General features: G+C 38.6%; 1 protein-coding gene and 1 long non-coding RNA gene across 2 annotated transcripts in view; both read right to left on the bottom strand.

The window, feature by feature from the left end:
* LOC125000968 (protein piccolo-like) overlaps positions 1 to 15,337 on the bottom strand; it is a 127,019-nt gene that overhangs the window by 6,939 nt on the left and 104,743 nt on the right. The window contains exons 74-77 of the mRNA XM_047576769.1: positions 2,697 to 2,756; positions 2,532 to 2,600; positions 2,063 to 2,118; positions 481 to 483 (exon numbers count right to left, since the gene is read on the bottom strand). Coding sequence (XP_047432725.1) covers positions 2,087 to 2,118; positions 2,532 to 2,600; positions 2,697 to 2,756 — 161 coding nt within the window. The 3' untranslated portion in view covers positions 481 to 483; positions 2,063 to 2,086. The remainder of the gene's footprint in view (positions 1 to 480; positions 484 to 2,062; positions 2,119 to 2,531; positions 2,601 to 2,696; positions 2,757 to 15,337) is intronic.
* On the bottom strand, positions 12,324 to 13,585 carry LOC125001092. Its single transcript, XR_007111504.1, has 3 exons — positions 13,399 to 13,585; positions 12,610 to 12,704; positions 12,324 to 12,406 (listed from the first exon to the last, which is right to left on the bottom strand). It is a non-coding gene; the product is annotated as an uncharacterized LOC125001092 (long non-coding RNA).

Here is a 15,337-nt window from a genome sequence, read left to right as displayed (position 1 = left end):
TTTGGACTTACAGAGTCTGTCTCTGATGATGATGGGAAAGGTGTTTGGTGAATGTTTGACCACTGAGTGGGTAAAAGTGAAGTGGTGAAGGGAGCGGTGGGAGATCTGTCCTGCAGGGGGAGCTGTTGGAGGGAGGGACAGGGGTCCAGTCCAGTATAAAGACCATCCTTTAATATCACTGCAGGAATCAGTCCCTGTTTCCTTGTCCTGTTAAAAGAAACGAGACCCGTCACCACAAACACACACGTTCTCCAATGTGCGAGCATCTGAACCGAGTTTATAGTTGGAAATTGTCATAAAAATGAACTATTACTCACCGGGACGAGGAGGAGATTTGACGTCTACTGAATTACACACCACGACGATGTCTGGGTATTTGAAGACTGTTCTTCTCCTTCTGAAAAATGTCACATTATTCATCTATGGAAATACCTGCAGATTAAGTCACTGGTTCCATCTTTTTAATAGTCATGAAAAAACGTCCTATTGATCCCAATAACTCACCAGGTTGATTTCAATATTTCTGTTTTCAATGATTAATTAGTGGAGTTACACATACATATACTATATCTTCACGTAGCTGTTTTTATTTGTACACTAGTTGTTCACAATCTCACAGTTATTAAATGAAGAATTTGATCGTTGTGAGGCTTAATATGATGGAGATAGAGAAGGAGATAAACACCAGGCAACATTTTAAATAGTAAATGCTTTAGCTTCGATAAATAAAGATACAATTAAATTAAATAACTAAAAGGAAATTAAAGACTTTTTTTTACCCATCTTCACATAAAAACTGACACGGTTTTATTTTAATGTGTTGAAGCCAATAACGTTGACTAAGAAACTAAATTAAATGAACCTATGAATGAAATCACCATCAACTAAAAGAGACAAAGGTCACATCTCTCTCTCTTTCTCATCATGTTTTATTCAGTTGAACAAACACGAGGAGGAAACCAACAATCTCAACTACTGGAAACTGTAGTTTTTACACTTAACTTAGTAAAACGAGACAGTTCAAGGCAGCTTTATTTAAACAGCTCATTTCATACAGAGGACAAGTCACTGTGATTTACATTAAAAAAGATGGAGGCACAATTAAAAACAAATAAACACTGAAGAAAAACAAGAACTGAGTGATAAGATTAGAGGGATAAATAACTAAAAGATAAGAGAGAGAAAGGCCAAAAACTATTAAATAAAAATGGATTAAAAGGACACGTTGGTGGTCTTGGTTACAGTGTCTTGGTGAAGGACATGGAGAGGGGAAACCTAAAGGGGACAACAGACGTGGTTCTCACACAAACTGAACCAGCTGCTCAGGTTAAAATGGAAAAAAAAAAATATGAGTTTGCAGGAAAGTCAAGTGAAACAGAATGAACTAAACTAGTAACAGTCAATAGAGAAAGAAGAAAGTGAAACATTCCCAGTGACAGACGACAGAACCAGGACACTGAGGGAGGACAAAGCTGACATTATTGGTTGAGTCCAGACTCAGTGATAAAAACCTTAAAAGCACAAAGTCAAAGCTGAACAAGACCATGGAAGATCTGGTGATACTGTTTATCTCTGATAACAGTGATTATGTCTATGAGCCAATATCATCAGGACTGAAACCATCTGACATCACGTATAGAAGCTAAAACCACTGGATTCACTTGTCACACTCTGAAAATACTTGGGTTGATAAAGGAGGTTCAGACCCCAACACCCCAGAGGACGAGCAGTTACAGCAAATGAATGAATGAATGAATGAATGAATGAGGAGTCTTCATCTCTAGTCAGATAAAGTCTGGTCTGGATAAAGTCTGGATAAAGTCTAGTGGAGCCCTCTGGTGGACAGATGAGGAACTGATGTCCCAGCAGCTGTTGATGTTTTTTGGTATGTTCATTCTCTGAGTTTTAACAGAGATCAACAGCTCATTGTTTCCTTGTCCTGTTGAAATAAACAAGATCCGTCACCACAATGAAACACCAACACACATTCCTGAACGGATGAGCATCTGAGTTTAAACTTTGAAATAGTCATAAAAATGTATTATTCAGTACAATCACTCACCAGGATGAAGAGAAGATCGGACGACTACAGTATTACACACTTGGAAGGTTTTCCTCCTGAAAAATATCAGATCATTATTATTATTATGGTGTGTGGTGACTTTGTGTATTGATTGCTGTGTATTGGGTGTATGTCGTTCATGCCATGAGCCGAGCATTGTGTACTTTATTGTTGTCACATTCACATTTCCCTCTTGAGTATTTGATATAGTGAGATCTTGAACTAGTTTGGTGGCGCTATTGGTTTGATAATCAGTTAGGTTAATGGGTGACTCTGTTTGACCCTGGTCCCCTCTCTCACATACTATTGTGTTTTTATTGTGAGGGTACTGATTGGACTGGATTGCAGTATGGAATGGAATGGCCCCACCAGGATTTCCAAACCAAAATCACCAATGAAAAACATTTCTCTTCTTTATAGACAGACTCTGTTTAAAAACTAAAAGCAGCTTTAAGGTAGTCAAAAAAACCTGAAGGAGGAGAAGATGGTTGTGGATCAGTAGAAGCTACTTGGTCAGCTGGTTTCTCTGGTGGTTTCTCTGCAAAAATGACAAAAAAAAATGGTCAACCTTTTTGTTCATGGTTGATAAAACAATTTCTCTTTGGAGTCATTTTAATGATCAAGTTTAACTCACCAGCTTTGGTTCCCATGGACCCGTCACTATTCTGGTCTTGTTGATTTGTTCCTTGTTTGTCTGTAAAATGTCAAAGTGTCTTGTTATAACGTCTTTACTGATGGTTCAGTCCATCATCTGCTTCTACAAACTCTTTCCATAGATCCAGCTCATAGATTCACACTTCATGATTTGTTTAAAAACCAAAAGCAGCTTTAAAATGGTCATGAAAAAACACACTGATACCTGAAGGAGGAGAAGATGTTTGTGGATCAGTAGGAGCTGCTTGGTCAGCTGGTTTCTCTGGTGGTTTCTCTGCAAAAATGACAAAAAAATGGTTGACCTTTTTGTTCATGGTTGATGAATCAGTTTCTCCTTGGAGTCATTTTAATCATCAAGTTTAACTTTATAAAAAGTTTAACAGAACTCAAGTTCTGTGGACACTACAAGTGTCTGGGTTTGGGGAGACTTGTCTTCTCTTGAAAAATGTCACATTATTCAACTCTGAAAATACCTGAAGATCAAGTTTTTGTCAGTGGTTTCATCTTTCAAATAATCATGAATAATGTCCTATTGATCTCAATAACTCACCAGGTTGATGACTGGGACCTGAGGGAGAACCAGACTGTGGTGGATTAGCAGGTGGTTCTTTGCCTTCTGACTCCTTTGATGGATCAACTGATAAAATGACAAAGAAATAAGTTTAAACTTTTAATCTTCATAAAAACATCCCATTCAGTTGAATCACTCCCCAGGATGAGGAGGAGTTCTGTCGTCTTCTGACTCCTTTGATGCATCAACTGATAAAAAGCAGATATTGTTACAGTCTAGGATGTTAAATGGGTTCAGCTTCAATCATCAGTTGAAAACTGGAGATAAATGTGATGGAGCTGCAACACATTTGTTTTGCTGAGGAAGAAGTGTCCATGTAGCTCACAATCACCACATATGTGTTGTCAAGGTTACTCACCTGTTTCATTAACGGTTCCTGGACTGGATGATGATGGTTGGACTCCAGCGTTGTTATCAGGGGGCACTGTTTTATTCTCTGTCAAATGATAAAAGAAGTGTGATGACTGCCACATGTTTTAGTTCCACACAGTAGCTTCAACATTCACAGTTTTATCTCCTAATGAGAATAAAAAACATTTCTCTTCTTCATAGACAGACTCTTGTCTGGATGATTTCTAAACTGATAAAAGAGTCAAAAGAATCATCAGGACAACAATGAATCTGTCAAACTGATCAGTTTAACACGATTAAATCACATTTTATCAGCAGCTACACTGAGAGGAGAGACCTGTGATGTTTCTGCTGTCAGGAAATAAAAGAACCATCATGATGAATACACATCTTCACAACACATTCACAAGGTAAATCTTCACATTCTTCTGACATGAAACCTACAAACTGCAGCTTTCTACTTTTCTCTGGGCTGTAGATTGATCTGAAAGGAGCTGGGATGAAAATCATTTTATATCCAGCTTTACTTTGACAATTGTCAAGTTATTTGTTCATAGTTGATGAATCAGTTTCTCCTTGGAGTCGTTTCAATGATCAACTTTAACTCAACAGGTTTGGCCTCTTTATTATTCTGGTCTGGTTGATTTGTTTCTTGTTTCTCATTAAAATGTCAAAGTGTCTTGTTATAACGTCTTTACTGATGGTTCAGTCCATCATCTGCTTCTACAAACTCTTTCCATAGATCCAGCTCATAGATTCACACTTCATGATTTGTTTAAAAACCAAAAGCAGCTTTAAAATGGTCATGAAAAAACACACTGATACCTGAAGGAGGAGAAGATGTTTGTGGATCAGTAGGAGCTGCTTGGTCAGCTGGTTTCTCTGGTGGTTTCTCTGCAAAAATGACAAAAAAATGGTCGACCTTTTTGTTCATGGTTGATAAAACAGTTTCTCCTTGGAGTCATTTTAATCATCAAGTTTAATTTTATAAAAAGTTTAACAGAACTCAAGTTCTGTGGACACTACAAGTGTCTGGGTTTGGGGAGACTTGTCTTCTCTTGAAAAATGTCACATTATTCAACTCTGAAAATACCTGAAGATCAAGTTTTTGTCAGTGGTTTCATCTTTTAAATAGTCATGAATAATGTCCTATTAATCCCAATAACTCACCAGGTTGATGACTGGGACCTGATGGAGAATCAGACTGTGGTGGATTAGCAGGTGGTTCTTTGCCTTCTGACTTCTTTGATGGATCAACTGATAAAATGACAAAGAAATAAGTTTAAACTTTTAATCTTCATAAAAACATCCTATTCAGTTGAATCTCTCCCCAGGATGAGGAGGAGCTCTGTCGTCTTCTGACTCCTTTGATGTATCAACTGATAAAAAACAGATATTGTTACAGTCTAGGATGTTAAATGGGTTCAGCTTCAATCATCAGTTGAAAACTGGAGATAAATGTGATGGAGCTGCAACACGTTTGTTTAGCTGAGGAAGAAGTGTCCATGTAGCTCACAATCACCACATATGTGTTGTCAAGGTTACTCACCTGTTTCATTGATGTGGTCTAGAGTGGTTAATACTTGGACTTCACCATTGTTACCAGGAAGCAATGGTTTATTCTCTGTCAAATGATTAAAGAAGTGTGATGACTGCCACATGTTTTAGTTCCATACAGTAGCTTCAACATTCACAGTTTTATCTCCTAGTGAGAGTAAAAACATTTCTCTTCTTCATAGACAGACTCTTGTCTGGATGATTTCTAAACTGATAAAAGACTCAAAAGAATCATCAGGACAACAATGAATCTGTCAAACTGAGCAGTTTAACACAATTAAATCACATTTTATCACCAGCTACACTGAGAGGAGAGACCTGTGATGTGTCTGCTGTCAGGAAATAAAAGACAAGAGCAGGAGAACAAGAATTGAATGAACAACTCCATGTCCTGGTGTCAGTGAAGCACCTGCAGCCTGTAACCATCAACAGGGAGTGTAGAGGTGGTTCAGACCTACAAGTATCTGGCTCTATATGTCAGGTAGGGGGATCTGAGGAGGAGTGTTAGAGATGTTCTAGCAGACTATCGTAGCCAGTGTCCTCTTCTACTCTGTGGTGAACTGGGGAGGCAGCACTAAGAAGAAGGAACCTGACGGCTGGACAAACTGATCCAGAAGGAGGACTCTGAGGTAGGGACACATTAGAGGACCTCTGGTCCACCATGAAGCTTGTCCAGCACCGTCTACAGTCTAGACGACACCACAGTCAGACAGAGAAGCTGCTTCAGAGTCTGTCTGTGTCCATCTGTCAGGACATTAGACTCTACAACACCTCCCTGTCACGCAACACTGGACTGTCATCAGATACATAGTTTATTATTATTATTATTATTATTATTATGATTATTACATGTGATGAAGCTACTGGACACTGAATTTCCTCAGGATGAATAAAGTATCTAATCACCAGACTGATGACTGGTACCTGAGGGACGAGGACGTGGTGCATCAGTAGGAGCTGCTCCGTCCTTTGATGATGTCTTTGCTAAAATGACAAAAAACTTATCAAGTTCTTTGTTCATAGTTGATGAATCAGTTTCTCCTTGGAGTCATTTTAATCATCAACTTTAACTCACCACGTTTACCTCTGGCCTTCTTTTTGTCAGATTTTATTTCTCCTTCTGAAAAATGTCAGATTAATCTATGAAAATACCTGCAGATTAAGTCAAAGGCTGCATATGTTAAATAGTCATGAATAATGTCCTGTTGATCTCAATTACTCACCAGGTTTATCTCTGGGACCTGAGAGAGAAGTACGCCGTGGTAGTCCAGCAGGTGGATCTAAAGGTTTTGATAAAATGACAAAGGAATTCGTTTAAACTTTTAATATTCATAAAAATATCCTATTGAGTTGAATCACTCACCAGGATGAGGAGGAGTTCTGTCGTCTTCTGACTCCTTTGATGTATCAACTGATAAAAAACAGATATTGTTACAGTCTAGGATGTTAAATGGGTTCAGCTTCAATCATCAGTTGAAAACTGGAGATAAATGTGATGGAGCTGCAACACATTTGTTTTGCTGAGGAAGAAGTGTCCATGTAGCTCACAATCACCACATATGTGTTGTCAAGGTTACTCACCTGTTTCATTGATGTGGTCTGGACTGAATGAGCCAGAGTGAAACGATTCGTTGTCTATCAAGAGATAAAAGAAGTGTGATGATTGCCACATGTTTTAGTTCCACAGAGTAGCTTCAACATTCACAGTTTTATCTCCTAGTGAGAGTAAAAACATTTCTCTTCTTTACAGACAGACTCTTGTCTGGATGATTTCTGGAGGAGCAGGACAACAAGAATGTAGTCAACAACTCTGGTCCATCATGATCAATGTCCACCAGAATCTACACGACACCACAGTCAGACAGAAGCTCCTTCAGTGAGGGGATCTTGTCTCTGTCCTGCTCCATGGACAAGTTGAGGAGGACATTTGTCCCTCAGGACATTAGACTCTACAATGACTCCCTGAGGAACCAACTGGACTGTGATATTATTATTATTATTATTATTATTATTATTATTATTATTGTTATTATTGGGTTTAATGAAGCTACTGGACACTGAATTTCCTTCAGGATAAATAAAGTATAAAATATAATATAATATAATATAATATAATATAATATAATATAATATAATATAATATAATATAATATAATGACAGTTGTCTTGTTCTAACATCTTTACTGATGGTTCAGTCCCTCTTTCCATAGATGCAGCTGATATATTCATACTTCATGATTGTGGATCAGTAGGAGCTACTTGGTCAAATGAAGTCTCTGATGTAGTGACTGTGGTTTCTGTGGACTCATCAGAGGGACGTATTTTTTCTTCTAAAACAATTAAATAGTTTGTTTTGTAAAAACAGATTAATCAACTATGAAAATACCTGAAGATTAAGATTTTGTCAGTGGTTTCATCTTTAAATAGTCTTTAAAAACCTCCTATTGATCCCAGTAACTCACCATGATCAGTTTTGTCGTCTCCTGTCGTCTCTGATGAAATGATAAAAAAAATCATGTCAATCTTTTTGTTCATAGTTGATGAATCAGTTTCTCTTTGGAGTCATTTTTATCATCAACTTTAACTCAACAGGTTTATTTCTGGCCTCGTCTTTGTCAGATTTTATTTCTCCTTCTGAAAAATGTCAGATTAATCTATGAAAATACCTGCAGATTAAGTCAAAGGCTGCATATGTTAAATAGTCAAGAATAATACATACGCCGTGGTGGTTTAGCAGGTGGTTCTGAAGTCTCTGATAAAATGACAAAGGAATTAGTTTAAACTTTTAATATTCATAAAAACATCCTATTCCGTTGAATCTCTCCCCAGGATGAGGAGGAGTTCTGTCGTCTTCTGACTCCTTTGATGTATCAACTGATAAAAAGCAGATATTGTTACAGTCTAGGATGTTAAATGGGTTCAGCTTCAATCATCAGTTGAAAACTGGAGATAAATGTGATGGAGCTGCAACACGTTTGTTTAGCTGAGGAAGAAGTGTCCATGTAGCTCACAATCACCACATATGTGTTGTCAAGGTTACTCACCTGTTTCATTGATTGATATATTTTCAATATCATCAACATTATTTTCAGACTAATTATCACTCATGTGATGATAATATGGAATAATAAGAAATCACATTTTATCACTGGGATAAAATGTGATTTAGCTGTGATGAAAATCATTTTATATCCAGCTTTACTTTGACATGAATTATAGAAACACTGTTAGTTAGAATCAATCCAAGGACTCAACATGTCACTGGTTCCAGTGTGGGAACGTCTCCACAGATAATTAACATGTTACTCACCAGCTCCATTATTTTTGAACCATGGAAGTAGTGATAGTGGTGGTGGATATCTCCCTGAGAAATAAAAGAATTGCCATAACCAGTTCATCTGTCACTAATTTCTAACATTTTATGGAACAAACTTAAACATAACAAACAATAAAAGCAGTAGCTGTGCAGACAGATCAATAAATACATTTAGAATGATAATACACAAAGTTAATCTGGTACAATCATTATAATCTGCTGTGAATTTGTACCTGTTCTGCATTTGTAAATGACACCAGCAATAACAACACCAACAGCCACCAGAAACAGAAACAGAACCGGTATCAACCAATTCAGGTTGCTATTGTAATTGTCTACAAAAAAAAGAAAAAGAAAATCTGTTAAAGGTTTATAATCACAATGTAGATAAATGTTGATGTGAAACTCACCAGGGATAGGGGTGGAGGACGGGTGAGGAGGGGAAGAGGTGGAGGAGGTGAAAGGGTTGGTGACTTCTCTGCTGCGTTCAGAGCTGACTGGGTTTTCTAACTTACAGGTAAACGAAGGCTCCGTATCGTTCTAGAAAACCAGTGAAGAACAACATCAGCTTGAAGCTCATGAACTAAATGGTTGTTGAACGTATGAAGTAGTTGATCTGTCTGTTACTGGTCACATTCACCTTTGTTATTATGAGCTGATTGGTTTGACTCTTCACCACGTCACCTGACCACCAGGTGTAGGTGACTGGTTCAGAGTCTGTAGTGATGCCTTCACAGGTCAGAACACAGTGGGTCTTTTCAGCATCACAGTTTTCTGACACAGTTGGTTTGGAGACGCCAGCTGATGGAAACAAACATTATTAGAATTGAGATTCATAAATTATCAGATATTCCAGAGTAGTTTAAGTTAAAACTCCTCCACTTACAGATAACCTTGATTTCAGTTGTGTTCAGGACTCTGTTGTTGATCACTGCTGTGTAGGAGCCACTGTCCTTTAGTGTCAGGTCTGGGATGATCAGCTCTCCAGTTGTGGTGTTCAGTTCACAGTGACCTAAAATTATAAGTTACATCAACACATATCAACCACAGAAACGACTGGAGTTCAGTGCTGTGTGTTTTCGGGGTTTTAACTAAAGGTGTTAAATACCTCTGAAGCTGGAGAAGAAGTCGATCGTGCCTCCTTCATTCCACACCACAGCCAGGTTTGAATTATGTTTCCATGTGATCCTGCTGACGGGTGAAGCCTCAGAGCCTGGACTCAGGACGACTTCATCTCCTACTTTCCTGTAGACGACTACAAAACAAACATCTACATCAGAACATGTCACTCCTCTCATTCACATGTGAAGAATCAAACAGACACTTAACAACTCGTTTTACATCTACAGGGATATTTTAAATGTTAGTATTCGTACGTTTTTACTCATTAAATATGTATTTTAGTGACTCACTATACGAAACAAACTAATAAAACTGCACGGTGTCTTTGGGATTGTGTAAACACAACAAGTCAAAGTGTGTAGATGTTTTGTCACTGTGGTAGAGAACCACTGAAACGTCGCTCATGTCATGGCCCAGTCCTTCATAGACAATACTTAGTAGTGTTATTGTCTAGCTAACACAATTCAGCTGCGTATAAGACTAGAAAAATCAATATAAATAGTACTTTACATTAAGAGTAGCTTCCAAGTAGCCTCACACTGCTCCATAACTATTCTCATTCACACACTTAAAGTAAGTAACTGTAACATAAATATCTGCGCACAACAAAATGATGCTGCCATGTTTAGGAGAGAATCAACAGTTTAGATCAAGAAGGTCCATTCACCAGGAAATTATGCTAACTGTGCTAACTGTAGGCTAACTGTAGGCTAACTATGCTAACTGTAGGCTACCTGTAGGCTAACTGTGGGTTAACTATGCTAACTGTAGGCTAACTGTGCTAGCTGTAGGCTAAGTGTAGGCTAACTGTATGCTAACTGTGCAAACTCTAGGATAGTGATGCTAACTGTAGGCTAACTGTGGGTTAACTATGCTAACTGTAGGCTACCTGTGCAAACTCTAGGATAGTGATGCTAACTGTAGGCTAACTGTGGGTTAACTGTGCTAACTGTAGGCTAACTGTGCTAATTGTGGGTTAACTGTGCTAACTGTAGACTAACTGTGAGTTAACTGTGCTAACTGTAGGCTAACTGTGCTAGCTGTAGGCTAAGTGTAGGCTAACTGTATGCTAACCGTATGCTAACTGTGCAAACTCTAGGATAGTGATGCTAACTGTAGGCTAACTGTGGGTTAACTATGCTAACTGTAGGCTACCTGTGCAAACTCTAGGATAGTGATGCTAACTGTAGGCTAACTGTGGGTTAACTGTGCTAACTGTAGGCTAACTGTGCTAGCTGTAGGCTAAGTGTAGGCTAACTGTATGCTAACTGTAGGCTAACTGTGCAAACTCTAGGATAGTGATGCTAACTGTAGGCTAACTGTGGGTTAACTATGCTAACTGTAGGCTACCTGTGCAAACTCTAGGATAGTGATGCTAACTGTAGGCTAACTGTGGGTTAACTATGCTAACTGTAGGCTACCTGTGCAAACTCTAGGATAGTGATGCTAACTGTAGGCTAACTGTGGGTTAACTGTACTAACTGTAGGCTAACTGTGCTAATTGTGGGTTAACTGTGCTAACTGTAGACTAACTGTGAGTTAACTGTGCTAACTGTAGGCTAACTGTGCTAGCTGTAGGCTAAGTGTAGGCTAACTGTATGCTAACCGTATGCTAACTGTGCAAACTCTAGGATAGTGATGCTAACTGTAGGCTAACTGTGGGTTAACTATGCTAACTGTAGGCTACCTGTGCAAACTCTAGGATAGTGATGCTAACTGTAGGCTAACTGTGGGTTAACTGTGCTAACTGTAGGCTAACTGTGCTAGCTGTAGGCTAAGTGTAGGCTAACTGTACGCTAACTGTAGGCTAACTGTGCAAACTCTAGGATAGTGATGCTAACTGTAGGCTAACTGTGGGTTAACTATGCTAACTGTAGGCTACCTGTGCAAACTCTAGGATAGTGATGCTAACTGTAGGCTAACTGTGGGTTAACTGTGCTAACTGTAAGCTAACATTAACATTAACACTAGCACTGAATTCTGGAACAACATTTGCAATAACATCCTCAAAACGTCCAGGAACACCAACATAATGCTACTAACAACAACACAACATAAGAACATCCACACAACACACATCACACAGCACAAAATGTACTTAATGTGATTAGCGAGCACAGACATAATGGAGCCACTGTAAATGTAATACAACAGATGATTATCTCACGCATTCCAGACCTGACATCATCTGAAAAAACTGCAATTTGACGAAATGAGAAATTCAGTTGTGTGAACAGTGACCAGGTTTGGAGGTTTGTTTGTGTTGTTTTTCAGAATGAAATCTCTGTTTCATGAAATGAGTCAAAAACTCCATTAATTAACATAAAATACACAGTTTGATATGTGGCTGAGCCTGAATATATGTCAGAAATAAGAAGCTCTCCAGAACATACCTGTGTTCGCTTGACCTGTAATCAAAGTCTGGAACAGTAGAATCACCATCACCTCAGGGGAGATGGTAAATACCGGCTCCATCCTTCAATAAATAAATAAACAATCGGTTATAGTGAGACAGGGATAAACCAGACGAGGACGAGGATGGAAGATGGAGGACAAGGATGGAGGACGGAGGATGGAGGATGGAGGATGGAGGAGATGGCTGGGTCGAAGCTGAAAGTGAAACTAAACTGAGGAATGAATCTGCTGCAGCTTCAAGAAAAAAACAAAAAGACAAACAGAAGCATTACTCACCATCATCACAGAACCAGCCTTGTTGAGCCATTAAATTACATCCCACTGTCCCATTAAAGGAAGAGTTTGATCCCTGCGAGGCCTAAAACACCAGGCGATGTTTTAAAAAGAACAAAATGCATTAGCTCAGATCTACAATAAAACGTATCATCATAGACTCAAAAAACGAAATATCAGACTCTTTTTATCTTTATTTCTTCACACTGTTTTATTTTAAAACACACACCACAGGACAAGCAGTTACACAAAATGAATGAACCAGAGAAAAAACATGTAACAAGTCACTTCATGTCCAGTTACTGTGTCGTCCATCTTGACATAATCTCTGGTCTAGTGGGGCCCTCTGGTGGACAGATGAGGAACTCACGGCCCAGCAGCTTCTACAATATTTAAATAAAACTATAAACACATAAACACATCTTGACGAATGAAACGAAACGAATAAATTAATTATCTGCACATAATATGCCATAGTGGAGTGTCTGTTCCCGTAGTAGTGACTGAAAAACGCGATGGCTTCTGTCGTCATTGACAAACATCTCAAGTTGCCACGGCAACTTCTGACACTTCAGACCAGAGATACAGCTGAGACCGATATATTAATCAGGGACTCCTCCAATGTATCTGCTGTTAATACAACTGATCCCTGTGTCCCACACATTTATGTTACAACAACACACAACAAAGGTAACTTTGTGATTACAGTTACACACACAAATGTGCACATATGCAGGGACACTAGTCCCTCATGGCCCTTTCAAAAGTTCCCAGAGGTTTCTTTGTTAGTCTATGGAAGTGTCGGGTAGCAGGTGAGTTTTTTGGGTTTTAATGGAGCAACATTGTGGAGTGCTGCTTTTAATTTCTCACCAAAACTATCTACAATAAAATCACAAAACAAGGGTAAAAAGTCTGCAGGAACGTCACTTTAAAATATCAGTACATCAGCAGCCACATCAGCAGTGAGACGGCGCCTCCTCACAGTTCAAAAGACACAAAAATGAGCAGAAATAGCTGAATCTAAACCAGAGGAGGTGATAACGAGGTCAGTGTGTGACCTTTGACCTTTGGACTTACAGAGTCTGTCTCTGATGATGATGGGAAAGGTGTTTGGTGAATGTTTGACCACTGAGTGGGTAAAAGTGAAGTGGTGAAGGGAGCGGTGGGAGATCTGTCCTGCAGGGGGAGCTGTTGGAGGGAGGGACAGGGGTCCAGTCCAGTATAAAGACCATCCTTTATTATCACTGCAGGAATCAGTCCCTGTTTCCTTGTCCTGTTAAAAGAAACAAGACCCGTCACCACAAACACACACGTTCTCGAATGGACGAGCATCTGAACCGAGTTTATAGTTGGAAATTTGTCATAAAAATGTACAATTACTCACCAGGACGAGGAGGAGATTTGACGGCTACTGAATTACACACCCCCACGATGTCTGGGTTTGGGAAGACTGTTCTTCTCCTTCTGAAAAATGTCACATTATTCATCTATGGAAATACCTGCAGATTAAGTCACTGGTTCCATCTTTTTAATAGTCATGAAAAAACGTCCTATTGATCCCAATAACTCACCAGGTTGATTTCAATATTTCTGTTTTCAATGATTAATTAGTAGAGTTACACATACATATACTATATCTTCACGTAGCTGTTTTTATTTGTACACTAGTTGTTCACAATCTCACAGTTATTAAATGAAGAATTTGATCGTTGTGAGGCTTAATATGATGGAGATAGAGAAGGAGATAAACACCAGGCAACATTTTAAATAGTAAATGCTTTAGCTTCGATAAATAAAGATACAATAAAATTAAATAACTAAAAGGAAATGAAAGACTTTTTTTTACCCATCTTCACATAAAAACTGACACGGTTTTATTTTAATGTGTTGAAGCCAATAACGTTGACTAAGAAACTAAATTAAATGAACCTATGAATGAAATCACCATCAACTAAAAGAGACAAAGGTCACATCTCTCTCTCTCTCTCATCATGTTTTATTCAGTTGAACAGACATGAGGAGGAAACCAACAATCTCAACTACAGGAAACTGTAGTTTTTACAGTTAACTTCGTAAAACGAGACAGTTCAAGGCAGCTTCATTTAAACAGCTCATTTCATACAGAGGACAAGTCACTGTGATTTACATTAAAAAAGATGGAGGCACAATTAAAAACAAATAAACACTGAAGAAAAACAAGAACTGAGTGAGAAGATTAGAGGGATAAATAACTAACAGATAAGAGAGAGAAAGGCCAAAAACTATGAAATAAAAATGGATAAAAAGGACACGTTGGTGGTCTTGGTTACAGTGTCTTGGTGAAGGACGTGGAGAGGGGAAACTCACACAAACTGGACCAGCTGCTCAGGTTAAAATGGAAAAAAAAAAATATGAGTTTGCAGGAAAGTCAAGTGAAGCAGAATGAACTAAACTAGTAACAGTCAATAGAGAAAGAAGAGAGTGAAACATTCCCAGTGACAGACGACAGAACCAGGACACTGAGGGAGGACAAAGCTGACATTATTGGTTGAGTCCAGACTCAGTGATAAAAACCTTAAAAGCACAAAGTCAAAGCTGAACAAGACCATGGAAGATCTGGTGATACTGTTTATCTCTGATAACAGTGATTATGTCTATGAGCCAATATCATCAGGACTGAAACCATCTGACATCACGTATAGAAGCTAAAACCACTGGATTCACCTGTTACACTCTGAAAATACTTGGGTTGATAAAGGAGGTTCAGACCCCAACAACCCAGAGGACGAGCAGTTACAGCAAATGAATGAATGAATGAATGAATGAATGAATGAATGAATGAGGAGTCTTCATCTCTAGTCAGATAAAGTCTGGTCTGGATAAAGTCTGGATAAAGTCTAGTGGAGCCCTCTGGTGGACAGATGAGGAACTGATGTCCCAGCAGCTGTTAATGTTTTTTGGTATGTTCATGATCAACAGCTCATTGTTTCCTTGTCCTGTTGAAATAAACAAGATCCGTCACCACAATGAAACACCA

Source organism: Mugil cephalus, chromosome 23 (genome assembly GCF_022458985.1).
Source record: "Mugil cephalus isolate CIBA_MC_2020 chromosome 23, CIBA_Mcephalus_1.1, whole genome shotgun sequence".
NCBI classification, from domain to species: Eukaryota; Metazoa; Chordata; class Actinopteri; order Mugiliformes; family Mugilidae; genus Mugil; species Mugil cephalus.
Note: the sequence above shows the minus strand (reverse complement) of the source record. Positions and strands in the feature narration are given on the sequence as shown.